Source organism: Phalangium opilio, unplaced genomic scaffold (genome assembly GCF_054372755.1).
Source record: "Phalangium opilio isolate 3A_F unplaced genomic scaffold, DU_Popi_V2 ptg000105l_1, whole genome shotgun sequence".
In the NCBI taxonomy this organism is placed as follows: Eukaryota; Metazoa; Arthropoda; class Arachnida; order Opiliones; family Phalangiidae; genus Phalangium; species Phalangium opilio.
This window is the reverse complement of record NW_028324207.1, coordinates 10,577,829-10,590,110: the sequence shown is the minus strand read 5'-3', so window position 1 is coordinate 10,590,110 and position 12,282 is coordinate 10,577,829. Positions and strand designations below refer to the sequence as shown.

General features: G+C 41.9%; 1 protein-coding gene and 1 long non-coding RNA gene across 2 annotated transcripts; one reads left to right on the top strand and one right to left on the bottom strand.

Annotated features, from left to right (window-relative positions):
- Positions 1-342: 342 nt before the first annotated feature.
- Positions 343-10,747, bottom strand: LOC149629934 (hemicentin-2-like). The gene is made up of 12 exons (XM_089851612.1): positions 10,531-10,747; positions 6,544-6,828; positions 6,126-6,246; positions 5,195-5,355; positions 4,993-5,106; positions 4,700-4,888; positions 4,220-4,334; positions 3,580-3,749; positions 3,192-3,476; positions 2,544-2,663; positions 1,857-2,030; positions 343-661 (listed from the first exon to the last, which is right to left on the bottom strand). Exons 1-12 carry the CDS (start codon positions 10,607-10,609, stop codon positions 537-539), a joined length of 1,938 nt encoding a protein of 645 aa, XP_089707738.1. The 5' UTR covers positions 10,610-10,747; the 3' UTR covers positions 343-536.
- Positions 5,744-6,398, top strand: LOC149629935 (uncharacterized). Its single transcript, XR_016374403.1, has 2 exons — positions 5,744-5,836; positions 6,078-6,398. It is a non-coding gene; the product is annotated as an uncharacterized LOC149629935 (long non-coding RNA).
- Positions 10,748-12,282: the final 1,535 nt, after the last annotated feature.

Here is a 12,282-nt window from a genome sequence, read left to right as displayed (position 1 = left end):
CATGTTAATAAATAAATTCATGGTTTTTAGCATCCTACGAGTGTGAAAGACGTTTTTGATTATGATCTGAGAGTGCGCGTGTTTGTGGTTTGTATGTGGATATTGGCCTTTTTTCTGGGTGTGGTAAGAACTTAATGTACCCCATCTGTTGGGCCATGATCTCGAATAGTACCTTAGCGAGTTAGAAAACATGAATACTGTACTACATTAACACATACGAAACTAACACTCCCTCCCCACCCACAACCACACGTAGCTAATACGGAAATTTCATTTACGTGACTTGTTTTATTTTTCTTAAACTTGAAAAAACCTAAATACTTTTGAACGCTAGGGCCTAAATAAACTTTAGTGAAAGGATCATATTTGATAAAAAATTACTTTATTTATTTGGTTGTTATTAAAACACATTTTCTTCGTTGCTATTGTCGATTTGAAGAGAGGGGCGAGGGGTATAGACTCGATTTGGTGGAATTCGTAACAAATAGGGTGGATTTCCTTCGCGATAATGGGATTATGGGACGGACGGACGTGTTTTATCTCATGGGTCTGTGTACGTTTACCGGCCTTTTCCCGTGTCTCTTATCGTAGGCGATTATAGTAAACAAAACGGCGAATTCCAAACAGATTCCGATCGCCGGCCATAAAGGAGCCAGGGTCGCTGACATACAAAAACACAAGAAAGAAAGAATTAACATTTAAATATTTGAAATACACAGACATAAGCCGCACGTATGCGTTAATTCCCAACTGGGCATTTAACCATAAGTACCATAATTACCATAGGGGTAATTATTATTTAACTACTTTCGCAAAAGCGACTCCCTGTCTAATTAGGCCTATTATCCTTCCGAATTCCACGGTTTTCTTCACGCGCGGGTAGTTACCAAGAATTTAAGAAATGATATCTAGTTTATTAGGGAGAAGGTATAAGATGCCTAAGTATTCGCGGGCGTCATAGTCCCAGTCCCAGTCCCCCTTTCAAAATACAAGGGGCGGGGACGTAAAAGGAGGCCTCGGGCTATTTCGCTACACTCTCCTCAGTCGGAAAATACGCAATTTTCTTGATTGGCGTCGCGCTGACGTGAGTTTTCAATAGCCAATGAGATGCTGATGGTTGTAATTTAGAGGCGGCGGGGATTAACTCCGGACAGGCTACGTTTGTTTGGACTGGAGATAAAGAGCTGGAAATGTTTCGGCCAATTTATACCTTCTCCCTAATAAACTAGATATCGCTTCTTGGTAATACGAAGTAATTGAAGAGTTGACTGCGGATTGAGCATGGTTAGGTCAAATGCGAATAAAAATCAAAGAATGTGAGGTACTAAGGTGAATGAAGGTCTACCACCAAAAGCTTAATTTTTTTTTCTCTGGTTTTTTTTCATTGGTCGAGCAATCAGCGCCTTAATTAAATATTACCATAAGTTCATAAGATATGTTCGTCACTGGTTACAAACTGGAGCTTGTCACGAAGTGAAGGAGGTAGGTCATAGATTCTCGTAAAGTGACCCCTGTCAAAGGGGCTTAGTAATGCAGACTAAATAGGACTAGATGGAAGTCCTGCAAATTTAACCACCGAGTTTAGTCGACTTCAATTCTCGCTACCGTCGTTCTCCCTCGAACTAGCTCGAGCTGTAAGTCTAGACTAGCATTTTCAAAGTATAGGTAGCGTCATACTTATGGAAGGAACGTATCTTATAAACTTATGATATTACTTTGTTTATTTAAAATTTATCTTGGGGGAAAATAGCCAATTCGTCTAATGGGAGGCCAAGTGTAGCATTAGAGAAATGATACTAAACACGTGGTTAGGGACCCCTACCGAAGTAACGAAAAATAAAACGGACAATACTGACCTCTAACTCTGATGAGTAAATGAACTTCATCGTGACCCAACCAGTTGGTTGCTCTGCAAGTATAAACGGCCCGGTCCAAAGGAACCACCTCTTCTATAATGAGACGGGCATCGGCGAAGAACCCGTCACCCAGTAAGATGAAGCGTTCATCCTCTCTGTCCAACAACACACCGTCTAAAAAGGGAAAAGAAATGAATCACGATTCCAAAGCATTGTACTAAAAGAGAGCTGACGATTTTGGGGCGGGGCTAAGAATCCGTGTAGGCCATACCGGTGGTTTGAACTTAGGGAGAGGGAAGAGCTGAAACCCCCCAATATGGCTACCAGGAGGATTACAACTACTACCATAAGTATATGTTCCATAAGTATGACACTACCTATACAAGTTCGTAATGCTACTGAGAGACTTACAGCTAGAGCTAGTTCGAGAACGACAAGAGAGAATTGAAGTCCTACACTCGGTGGTTAATTAATTTTGCAGCTAGGAATTCCATCTAGGTCCTATTTAGTCTGCATTACTAAGCCCCCCACTCACCAGGCCTCCCTCGCTTTACCTGAATCCATGACCTCACTCACTCACTCACTTCAAAATTACAAGCTCCAGTTTCAAAGTTACCAGTGACAAACTTATGGAACATATCTTATGAATTTCTGCTACTACTCTATAATTAACTGAAGGCACAGTACCTTTGTACCACGTAATTTCGGGTGTCGGGAGACCGGTATTGATGACGCAATGAATGTCCATCGTCTCCCCTTCCTGCAAATCACGGGAACGTTCCTCGAAGCGCTTGATTCGGGGTTTGTCTTTGAAAAACAATCAAATTTCGATCATTAAAAGAATAAGGCTTGTTTGTTTGATTACTAATTATCGTTCCGTTGTAATTGAAATTTAAAAAAAAAAATCAGTTTCTATAAAAACTACATCATGCAGATATTTCACGGTGGGTAAAGCAGGGATAAGTGAGGTGAAATGGAGTGGTTATGATGATGGGGGACCGTTACTCTCCCAGTGTACCTCGCGCACGCCCCTACCCTTCAGTAGGTGATTGTTAAGTGCTGCCGCGTAGCGCCATTGTATTTGTATGAGGAATGTTTTTAACACAGAGGAGGCGTCCTTCACAATTTCGTACTGTACGACCCTACCTAACCGCTGAGGATGCTGGGAGGCCTACGGTGCCGTTCCGTAGGTGTGGGTACAGAGGCAAGGTTATAGGTATTGGGTTTTTTTACTCCGTTCCTCTCTAATTCAAGGGTAAATATTGTTTAGTCTCTACTAAACAGTGGCGGAAAAGACCGACTAGCTTAAGTAGTCCATCTGGAAATACAACTTACTTCGAACGAGAATGGTGGCATTGATCAGTCTGTCGACCTTGGTAGCTTTGACGACGCACATGTAATCACCGGGGTCATCGTCTTTGGGATGGGCGATAATCAGGCTGTTGTTATAATCGTTGATGGCCAGGTGGTGGTCGTTGGTTTGAAGGACGAAATCCTTGTACCAGACCACTTCCCAGTCGTACCGATTGTTCGTAGCATTGCATTGCAGTATCAGTGGTTCTTCGTGGACCATTTCCACGATGCCATCGCTGTCGTCACCAGATGTGACCAGTTTACGAGCTAAACAATTACAATTGCTCTTATCAGAAGGGGATAATGGAAGAAGATGTACGGTGTCTCAATTTCAACTCCTTCCTGGGTATGGCATATGGTAATGTCTTACTTTGTGCGTAAATGGTGGCTGTGATGATTTTATTCACTTTATGTCCGTGCACCATGCACATGTATTCACCGACGTCAGATTCCTTGGTTTCGTTGATGATCAGCGTGTTGTTGTCATCGAAGATTTGAATCTTCCTCGCCTCCGTTTCGATTCGTTCATCGTCCTTGAACCTAGAATAAAGTCTCTTGCGGTTAAACGTCACCGCGACCAACTGATGAAACAGCGTTATTCGCAGACAGACAGACGAAAATCATTTACTCCTGGTGTTTCACCAAGAAGTGATATCTAGTTTACTAGAGAGAAGGTATAAGATGCCTATGTATTCGCGCGCGCCATAGTCCCAGTCACCCTTTCAAAATACAAGGGGGGGGGGACGTAAAAGGAGGCTACACTCTCCTCAGTCGGAAAATACATGTAATTTTCGTACTCATTCGCGTCGCCACGCTGACGTGAGGTTTCAAGAACCAATGAGATGCTGCTGGTAATCATTAAGAGGCGGCGGGGATTAACTCCGGACCTACGTTTGGACTGGAGATAAAGAGCTGGAAATGTGGAGGCGAATTTATACCTTCTCCCTAATAAACTAGATATCACTTCTTGGTGTTTCACATTATAAGAAACTTTGAAGGGATCTACTTACCAAATAACATTCCAGTTGGGGTTTTCGGAAACATTGCATTGCAATACCAAAGGGTGTCCCAGTCTGAACGAGATTTCTCTGGTGTACTTATTGGCGTTGGTCACAATCGAACTTTCTGCGAGAAACATCTTGTTAAAGAGATACCAGGGATAGATTTAATCTTACAAGTAGGAATGGAGAACGGTTAGTATTTACTTCAGTCCGACTCATAGACCACCCCTACCTCCAACACGTGACGAAAAGTTTATATTATCTTATTGGCTCTCTTAAACAACGTTTTGATGATGTTGCTGACGGGGACAGCGAAAATACCTAATTCCTTTTTATGACCCGCCTCTTCTTTCACGTGGAAGGGGTTCAGGACCTTGACGCGCGCCCAGATTACTCTTTTCTCCATTCCTACTTCTCAAATTAAATCTATCCCTGAAGATACCAAAGGATACTGGTAGGTTCCGAGCACGATAAAACTTGTTATCTTACCTACAACCCTCAAAACGGTTGAAGTTTCACTTTTCCCCAGTATGTTTTCAGCTTGGCAAGTGTAGAGATTAGAATCGGCTAGAGTGACGTCAGCGATGGTCAGTACGTCATTGCGCATTAATTTCTTTTTGGAGGACAAAGAAACGGGACGGGCGATGTATCGTCTGCTGGCGGCCAAGTCCAAATTGCCTCAACGGAAAATATAATAAACCTGTTCTCTTATTCTTCCAGTCGGAAATCACCGTCAGATGGCGCCCTCAAGCACACATTAAGCCTACTTTTAAAATAGTTACCTATGAACCACGTGATCTTCGGAATGGGGTTTCCGTAGACGAAGCATTCCAGGGTGAAGTTTCTTCCGATTGACAATTCCACCGATTCCTCGAAAGGCGTCACTAAGGCTTTGTCTGTAATAAGTCAAGTTTAACGGTTAGGCGTGTGCCTTGGTTACAATTACCGTAATCAAAAGTGTACAGATATAAAAACAAAAAGTACATTGCAATTGCACGAGATGACCCGTTTCCAGTTGGTTCTCAATTGAGAGGACAGTGCACATGAACTCTCCGGCGTCTGTGGGTTGAGCGTTTAAGATTGTCAGTTCTTTGCCTTTGGTTATGACGTTTGAGTTGGGAACAATTTGATGACCATTTTTGAACCTGAAAAACAGTTTAGTATGGATATAGAAGCAAATTAATACACTTTATCGCGCCAACGCGGACACATGACTTCAACGGACGATGTCTCTACTATAGACTGTTGTACTACAACTACAACGTTAGCGTTTCTCAGTCAAGACTTCTGATATCCACGTTTATTTAACTTCTCACAGACATAGCAGCAAACATTTTCTGACGCTCGAACGCGAACATATAACCCCAGAATATGACGTCTCTACAACTACAAACCCGACGTTCGCGTTTGCGCTCGTCACAAGGTGTCAGATGCCCATATTTTAACCAAGATAAAGGTTTTGAAAACTATAGTAGGCCTGGGATGATGGGAAAACTGAGAAAGCGCTTTGTCCATACAAAAATATATAATAATAGTGTCATATCGTATCATGGATGACCAACTAGACCCAAAAGCCGGCCACCAAATATGCGTTATCACTCGAGGACGGTGGATGGCTGGAAATAGGTAGGTCACGTGGGAAAGGGAACTATACATCTCTCCTGAGAATCCTTAGTGGTGGGTCTGAAATTTCGCCCATGCGCAGAGAGAAGAAATAAGAATTTCCCGCTCACTCACAAAGTTGAAGGGGGTGTTAAAAAGTCATTTTTTTCTCAGCTGAACGGGCGACTAAAAGGGGAATGCCTGGTGTAACTTAAGAGAGATGGAAATCCATAAAACGCATATCCATGGCATTTTAAAATTATAGAGGCGGCGCTAGGAATCTTTATCTCTTGATCTTAAACCGTGCACTCACCAGCTAACTGGAACGGATTCGTCCGTGAGAACGGGACAGACGATGGTATTGGACTCTCCCACCACTAACAGTTGATTATAAACAGTCGTGTTATTCACGCGTTCCGGCTTGGTTCCAGGTTCTAAACGAGGTTGCAAATAATACGTACATTAGCGTATGAAAATTAATTTGTCACAAGCGATAAAAATTAAGCTATAAAGAAGTTGGACAAGGTACATACGCGACCTACTTTTGAAATGTGGACGCTTCATAATGAATTAATATTAATTGGTACTATTTGTTCTTACGTTTCAATTCATTAATACTTTAAGGTAGACCCTAAATCCACGGAAACACTAACTAACGAACAAAAAAACACACTACTAAACCATAAGGTTGCTGGTTTAATACACGTACACCAAATAAAGCGTATATTTACCGGCTCTTACTATCACTCTGTGAAACTCTCTGGAAAACCTGTTGCATCGATAATCGCCGCTCCATTCCGAATTGGCTTCGTCGATGGTGACCCTGAGTTCCCGTTGGTTGTCCGGGGTCTTCAGTTGACGATAATACAATCTCTTGTCTTCCAGAGGCAGCGGCACTCCGTTCAGAGTCCATAAATACGCGTCGAACGCCGACATTTTGCAGTTGACCGTCAACGGTTGACCAGGGTTGACAATGACGTCACCCCAGTACTGCACGCTCTCTGAATACCATACATCTACACCAAACACTAATAATTTCACTATTCATAAAACACACATTAAATCATAGCATAAGATACGTTCCATAAGTTTGACACTATCAATATAAGTTCGTAATGCTACTGAGAGACTTACAGCTCGAGCTAGTTCGAGGGAGAACGACTAAAGCGAGAATTGCAGACTATACACTCGGCGGTTAATTTTGCATATCTTCCTATTTAGTCTGCATTACTAAGCCTTTGACAGCAGCGCCTCCTCAGGCCTCCCTCGCTTTACCCTGAATCTATGACCTACCTCACTCACTTCATGACAAGCTCCAGTTTGTATCCAGTGACAAACTTATGAAACATATCTTATGAACTTATGGTCTGTGTAGACAAATAGGCTTTGGGCCCGACCCCAATAAAATATTATTTGCACAACGCTGTTTGTGAAAACTAGGCCTAACCTTTTTTACAACTCTCAGTATCAATAAAACCATGCTTAATTATTTGCTAATCATAAAGTGTTATAGGTCAAGATTAGGACGTGGGTTCAGTCCCAACCAAGAGAAGAACTCAACAACCAAACCGCTACTAATATTATACCATTAATTTCAATAATGTAACGGCTAAATTACCCTAATAAAATCACTATAATAATTAAACCAGGGATAGATTTAATTTTAGAAGAAGGAATGGAGAACAGAGTAATATGGGCGCGCGCCAAGGTCCCGGACCCCCCTTCCACGGGACGGAGAGGGGGGGTATGAAGGAAGAGGCGGAAGGGTCATAGCGACAGAGGTAAAAAGGAATTACGTCACTATTTTTCGCCGTCCCCGTCAGCAACGTCATCAAAACGTAGTTTAAGTGAGCCGATAAGATAATTTAAAAGTTTCGTTACGTGTGTTGGAGGGAGGGGCTCTATACTGGGTGGGCTATGAGTCGGACTGAAGCAAATACTAACCGTTCTCCATTCCTACTTCTAAAATTAAATCTATCCCTGAATAAACCGATTAATAATGCCAGGAATACATATAGTTAATTGGATTAATTGCGCCCCCATATCTGCCATATTAATTTCTACTCTGGTTTTGTGAGCCGGTCTTGACCACGCCTCATAATTCTTTCACTTTCTAACTGTAATTTCATTGGTTGGTAGTTGCAACGCGAGGTTCAACGTGCAGAGAGATAAAAATATACCAGCATAATTATTAGTAAAGCTCATACCACAAAATCCGCCTACATCCGTTGAGAAAATTTCTAAAAAAATATTTCTAGTTGCCGTATGTATTCCTTATAACGCGAACAAGTAAAATCATAAGTTTATAAGATATGTTCCATAAGTATGCCACTTCCTAAACTTCGAAATGCTAGAAACTTACTGAGAGCTAGTTCGAGAAGAATTGACTACACTCGGTTTTGAAGTCCATCTTCCTATTTAGTCTGTACTGCGTATACGAAAGCGCCTCATCAGGCGTGACTAGAACGAGAATCTATGACCTACGTCACTTCATGACATGCTCTCAGTAACCTAACTTATGGAACGAACACATCTTATGAACTTACGGTACAGTACCATGCTCACTTTATAATAAATATTGACTTAATTCTACGACGCATTATGAGAATAGCGTTTTTCCAAACAGATGAAAGCTAATAAATTAATGTCAGACAAATTACAGCTTACGATATTAGCTTATGGTTTAGCATAAATCTGTCCAAAGAAGACAATGCGGTGTTTTAGAGTTTAGACGAGTTTCATTTTGGGTTCAAGCTGCGCAAACATCTGTGTCCTATTCTAAATCGAGCTAACAAGCAGACGTTTAAAGCTGTCGACTGATACATAGCCTCAATGCTATTTTAAAAGTTCTCTATACACCGAGGGGCGCGACACTTCTTCGATCTATTCGCTATCAAAACATTCTAAAGATCTTAAACATTTTAATCCGTGATCCGCCTCTCGCTGCACACCAAACCAACTAACTATAGCTATTAAACCATAGAAGTTTGTCCTTGGTGATCTAGAAAGGTACCTTTATCCAAACCACTAATACCGTATAAGTAAAGCCAAGAAGTGATATCTAGTTTACTAGGGAGAAGGTATAAGATGCCTAAGTATACGGGATTTACGAGAGGTATTTCTGTGGGCGCTGCCATAACCTGTCGGCGGCCTTTAGTTAGTGACTGACATTCCCTGTCATCGAACGCGCTCCGTAGCCTTGACAGGCCAACTCCCCGAAAAGGGGGCGGTAACCTCGTAAGTTCCGTATTGGCGCGCCATAGTCCTGCAGTCCCCCTTTCAAAATACAAGGGGGGAGGGACGTAAAAGGAGGCCGGGCTATTTCGCTACACTCTCTTCAGTCGGACAAATACAACTGTAATTTTCGTACTCATTCGCGTCGCGCTGACATGAGTTTTCAAGAACCAATAAGTTCCTACTGGTTGTAATTTAGAGGCGGGGATTAACTCCGGACCTACGTTTGGACTGGAGATAAAGAGCTAGAAATGTGGCGAATTTATCCTTCTCCCTAGTAAAGTAGATATCGCTTCTTGGTAGAACTCAATAAAAATAGTCAAAAGTAATTGCCGCGAAAATGTATAAACAGAAGGGGATAATAGAAGAAGGATGACACGCTGTGTCCTCTTAATACTTCGGTTTCGTAGCATGACTCTTCCCAGGCACACCCCTTTCTGTTTGCTCCCCTACTCATCAAACTTTAGATGGGGTTGATTTCTTTAACTGTTTGGTACTAAACCCTCAGCAATCAAATAAGCACAAACCTTGATTGTCTTGACGTGGGACAAAAACGCACTAGCTTACGCATGTGCCTTGGCAAATAGTTAAGCATTGATAATAGATAATGATGAGGGAACTATTTCTCGTGTATGTGATTCGGTTTAGTAACCTTGCTCCAAATGTAAAATGATGTTAGGAAGAATCATGTTACAAATACCCCGTTTTGTGGTTAATGTACACTTCTCTCGAAGAAAAGCATTATCTACTTCTGCTTTAAACTATTTCCGAAACGCATTGTTACAGGCACATACGTTTCCGGTAGAAGACCATACACACGTGGTCGTTACGCAAATACCTACCGAGGGATGGGGTAGGGGTTGAATTTACTAACAAATACTGCACGCGTCTGGCCCTCGTGGTACTTAGCTTATTGGAATGGTACCAACATAAGTTCATGAGATGTGTTCACCATAAGTTTGTCACTGGTAACTTAGAAACTGGAGCTTGTCATGTAGTGAGTGAGGTAGGTCATGGATTCGAGTGGTAAAGCAAGGGTGGCCTGGTGAGGCGCTGCTGTCAAAGGGGGCTTAGTAATACATACTAAATAGGAGCTAGATGGAAGTCACCGAGTGTAGGACTTCAATAGGGACTTGGCAGTACTACGTCATGCAACGTCAGGCTACCTTCCACTAGTGCTAAAAAACATACCAGGAGGAGGGGCTTATGTAGCTTTCATTCTGTTAAAAAAACATACCATAATGGCGCTGGGGGCGGAGTTAAGCCCGAATTGCCAAGTCCTTATTCTCGAACTAGCTCGAGCTGTAAGTCTCTAGCATTACGAAGTATAGGTAGTGTCATACTTATCTTCTAACATATCTTATAAACTTATGGTATGTACCAACCAATCATATTAACACAATAATCTCTCTAGAATACACGTGAACTTTAAGAGCTAACGGAGACAAATAATTTCAACACGTTTGTTACAAAAATAGACTCACTGGTGGCCGCAATTGTCTGTGGCAAGGCGAACAATCCCGCTAAAACAAATAGAACCAACGTCATATTCATACTCGGCATTCGGCGAGCGAACTTCTGACGGCGTTTATAAAAACCAAATTAAATCATCAACTTAGTCTTAATTCGTTCGGGTTATCACTCCATTCGTCACGAATATATAAAAATATTTCCAGTTAAAAAATGTTTTCACAAATTATAGCAACTTTCTTCTCTTCTTTTCTTGGAGATTTCACGAGTGCTTTTTCCGTATTTTTAAAAATGAGTTTCGGTTTCCACTTTCAAATTTAAATTCGTTTATTCGCAGGGTCTTTTGGGTTCGGAAATTAAAATAAGTAATTGGAGTAGCTAATAATGGGAACGAGTTAGTGCAACGATACTCGGCGACTAAAGGTTCAACACGCCGACGGCGAATAATCGCGAAAAAACGCCAACGGGATTCCAGGAGGAAAAGAAAATAGTACGCGCAACAGGCGACAGGGTTCCGCGAAGTTATGGTTGAAGTTTATAAGTGATATGTTCCTTCCATAAGTATGACGACACTACCCATACTTCGTAATGCTACTGAGAGACTTACAGCTCGAGATAACTAGTTCGAGAACAATAGACTACACTCTACCAGAAGGGAATTATTAATAATTCCCTTCTGACTCTACTAATTTTGCAGGACTTCCATCTAGTTCCTATTTAGTCTGTACTAAGCCTTTGACAGCAGTGTCTGACCAGTGACCAGGCCTCCCTCGCTTTACCTCGAATCTATGACCTACCTCACTCACTTCATGACAAGCTCCAGTTTCTAAGTTACCAGAGATTAACAAACTTATGCCCAACATATCTTATGAACTTATGGTATTTGCAAGAAGCGATATCTAGTTTATTAGGGAGAAGGTATAAGATGTCTAAGCGCCATACTCCCAGTCCCCCTTTCAAAATACTTGGAGGGGGGGGGGCGTAAAAGGAGGCCGGGCTATTTCGCCTCTCCATAGTCGGAAAATACAAGTAATTTTCGTCAATTCGCGTCGCGATGACGCGAGTTTTCAAGAACCAATGAAATGCTGGTTGTAATTTAGAGGCGGAGGGGATTAACTCCGTCCGGACCTACGATTGAACTGGGGGTAAAGAGCTGGAAATGTGAGGGCGAATTTACACCTTCTCCCTAGTAAACTAGATATCGCTTCTTGATCAGCGTGTATGATACGTCTTAGTTTCACCATGATTTGTTTTCTCATTTGTTGAAAATCTGATTATACAACAGTCACTAGACCAGACTCCTTTAAAGACAATGACACGTGAATTATTGTACTCAATGGACTACCACACACGTGGCAAAGAGATGTTTTTCCAAGTTTCTCTACGGTTTTAACACGAATTTTAAAAGTTTTTGTTCAACCATTATTTCAATGAACTCTGCTAGAATGATGAGGCCGCTGGTGGAGATTGGAGTAGTAGGGGATCGTTAGAGGAGAGGAAAACAGAACGAGATGGATTGAGAGAGTCAGAGATCTGCCCAAAATAGAAAAGAACGCGCTTACGGGGGCCGCCGCGACTGGGCCACACTACCACCACCACTGTATGCATTGCCTAGCTGCCACAACACACTCACCGCTTACGCTCGCTTCTTGAAACGTGCTTTACCGGCAGGCTTAGTGAAACTTGTTTATTTTTAGTTTTTTTAAGATACTTATCGTAATTAAACTTAAGTTTTATCGATTAAAGAAGACACACCAAGGACCCTA

Coding starts and splice junctions, on each gene's coding strand:
- LOC149629934 (XM_089851612.1), bottom strand. CDS start 10,609: ATGCCGAGTATGAATATGACGTTGGTTCTATTTGTTTTAGCGGGATTG. Junction 5,107..5,194: donor TCATCTCGTGCAATTGCAAT/GTACTTTTTGTT, acceptor GACTTATTACAG/ACAAAGCCTTAGTGACGCCT. Junction 2,031..2,543: donor CGAAATTACGTGGTACAAAG/GTACTGTGCCTT, acceptor TTCCCTTTTTAG/ACGGTGTGTTGTTGGACAGA.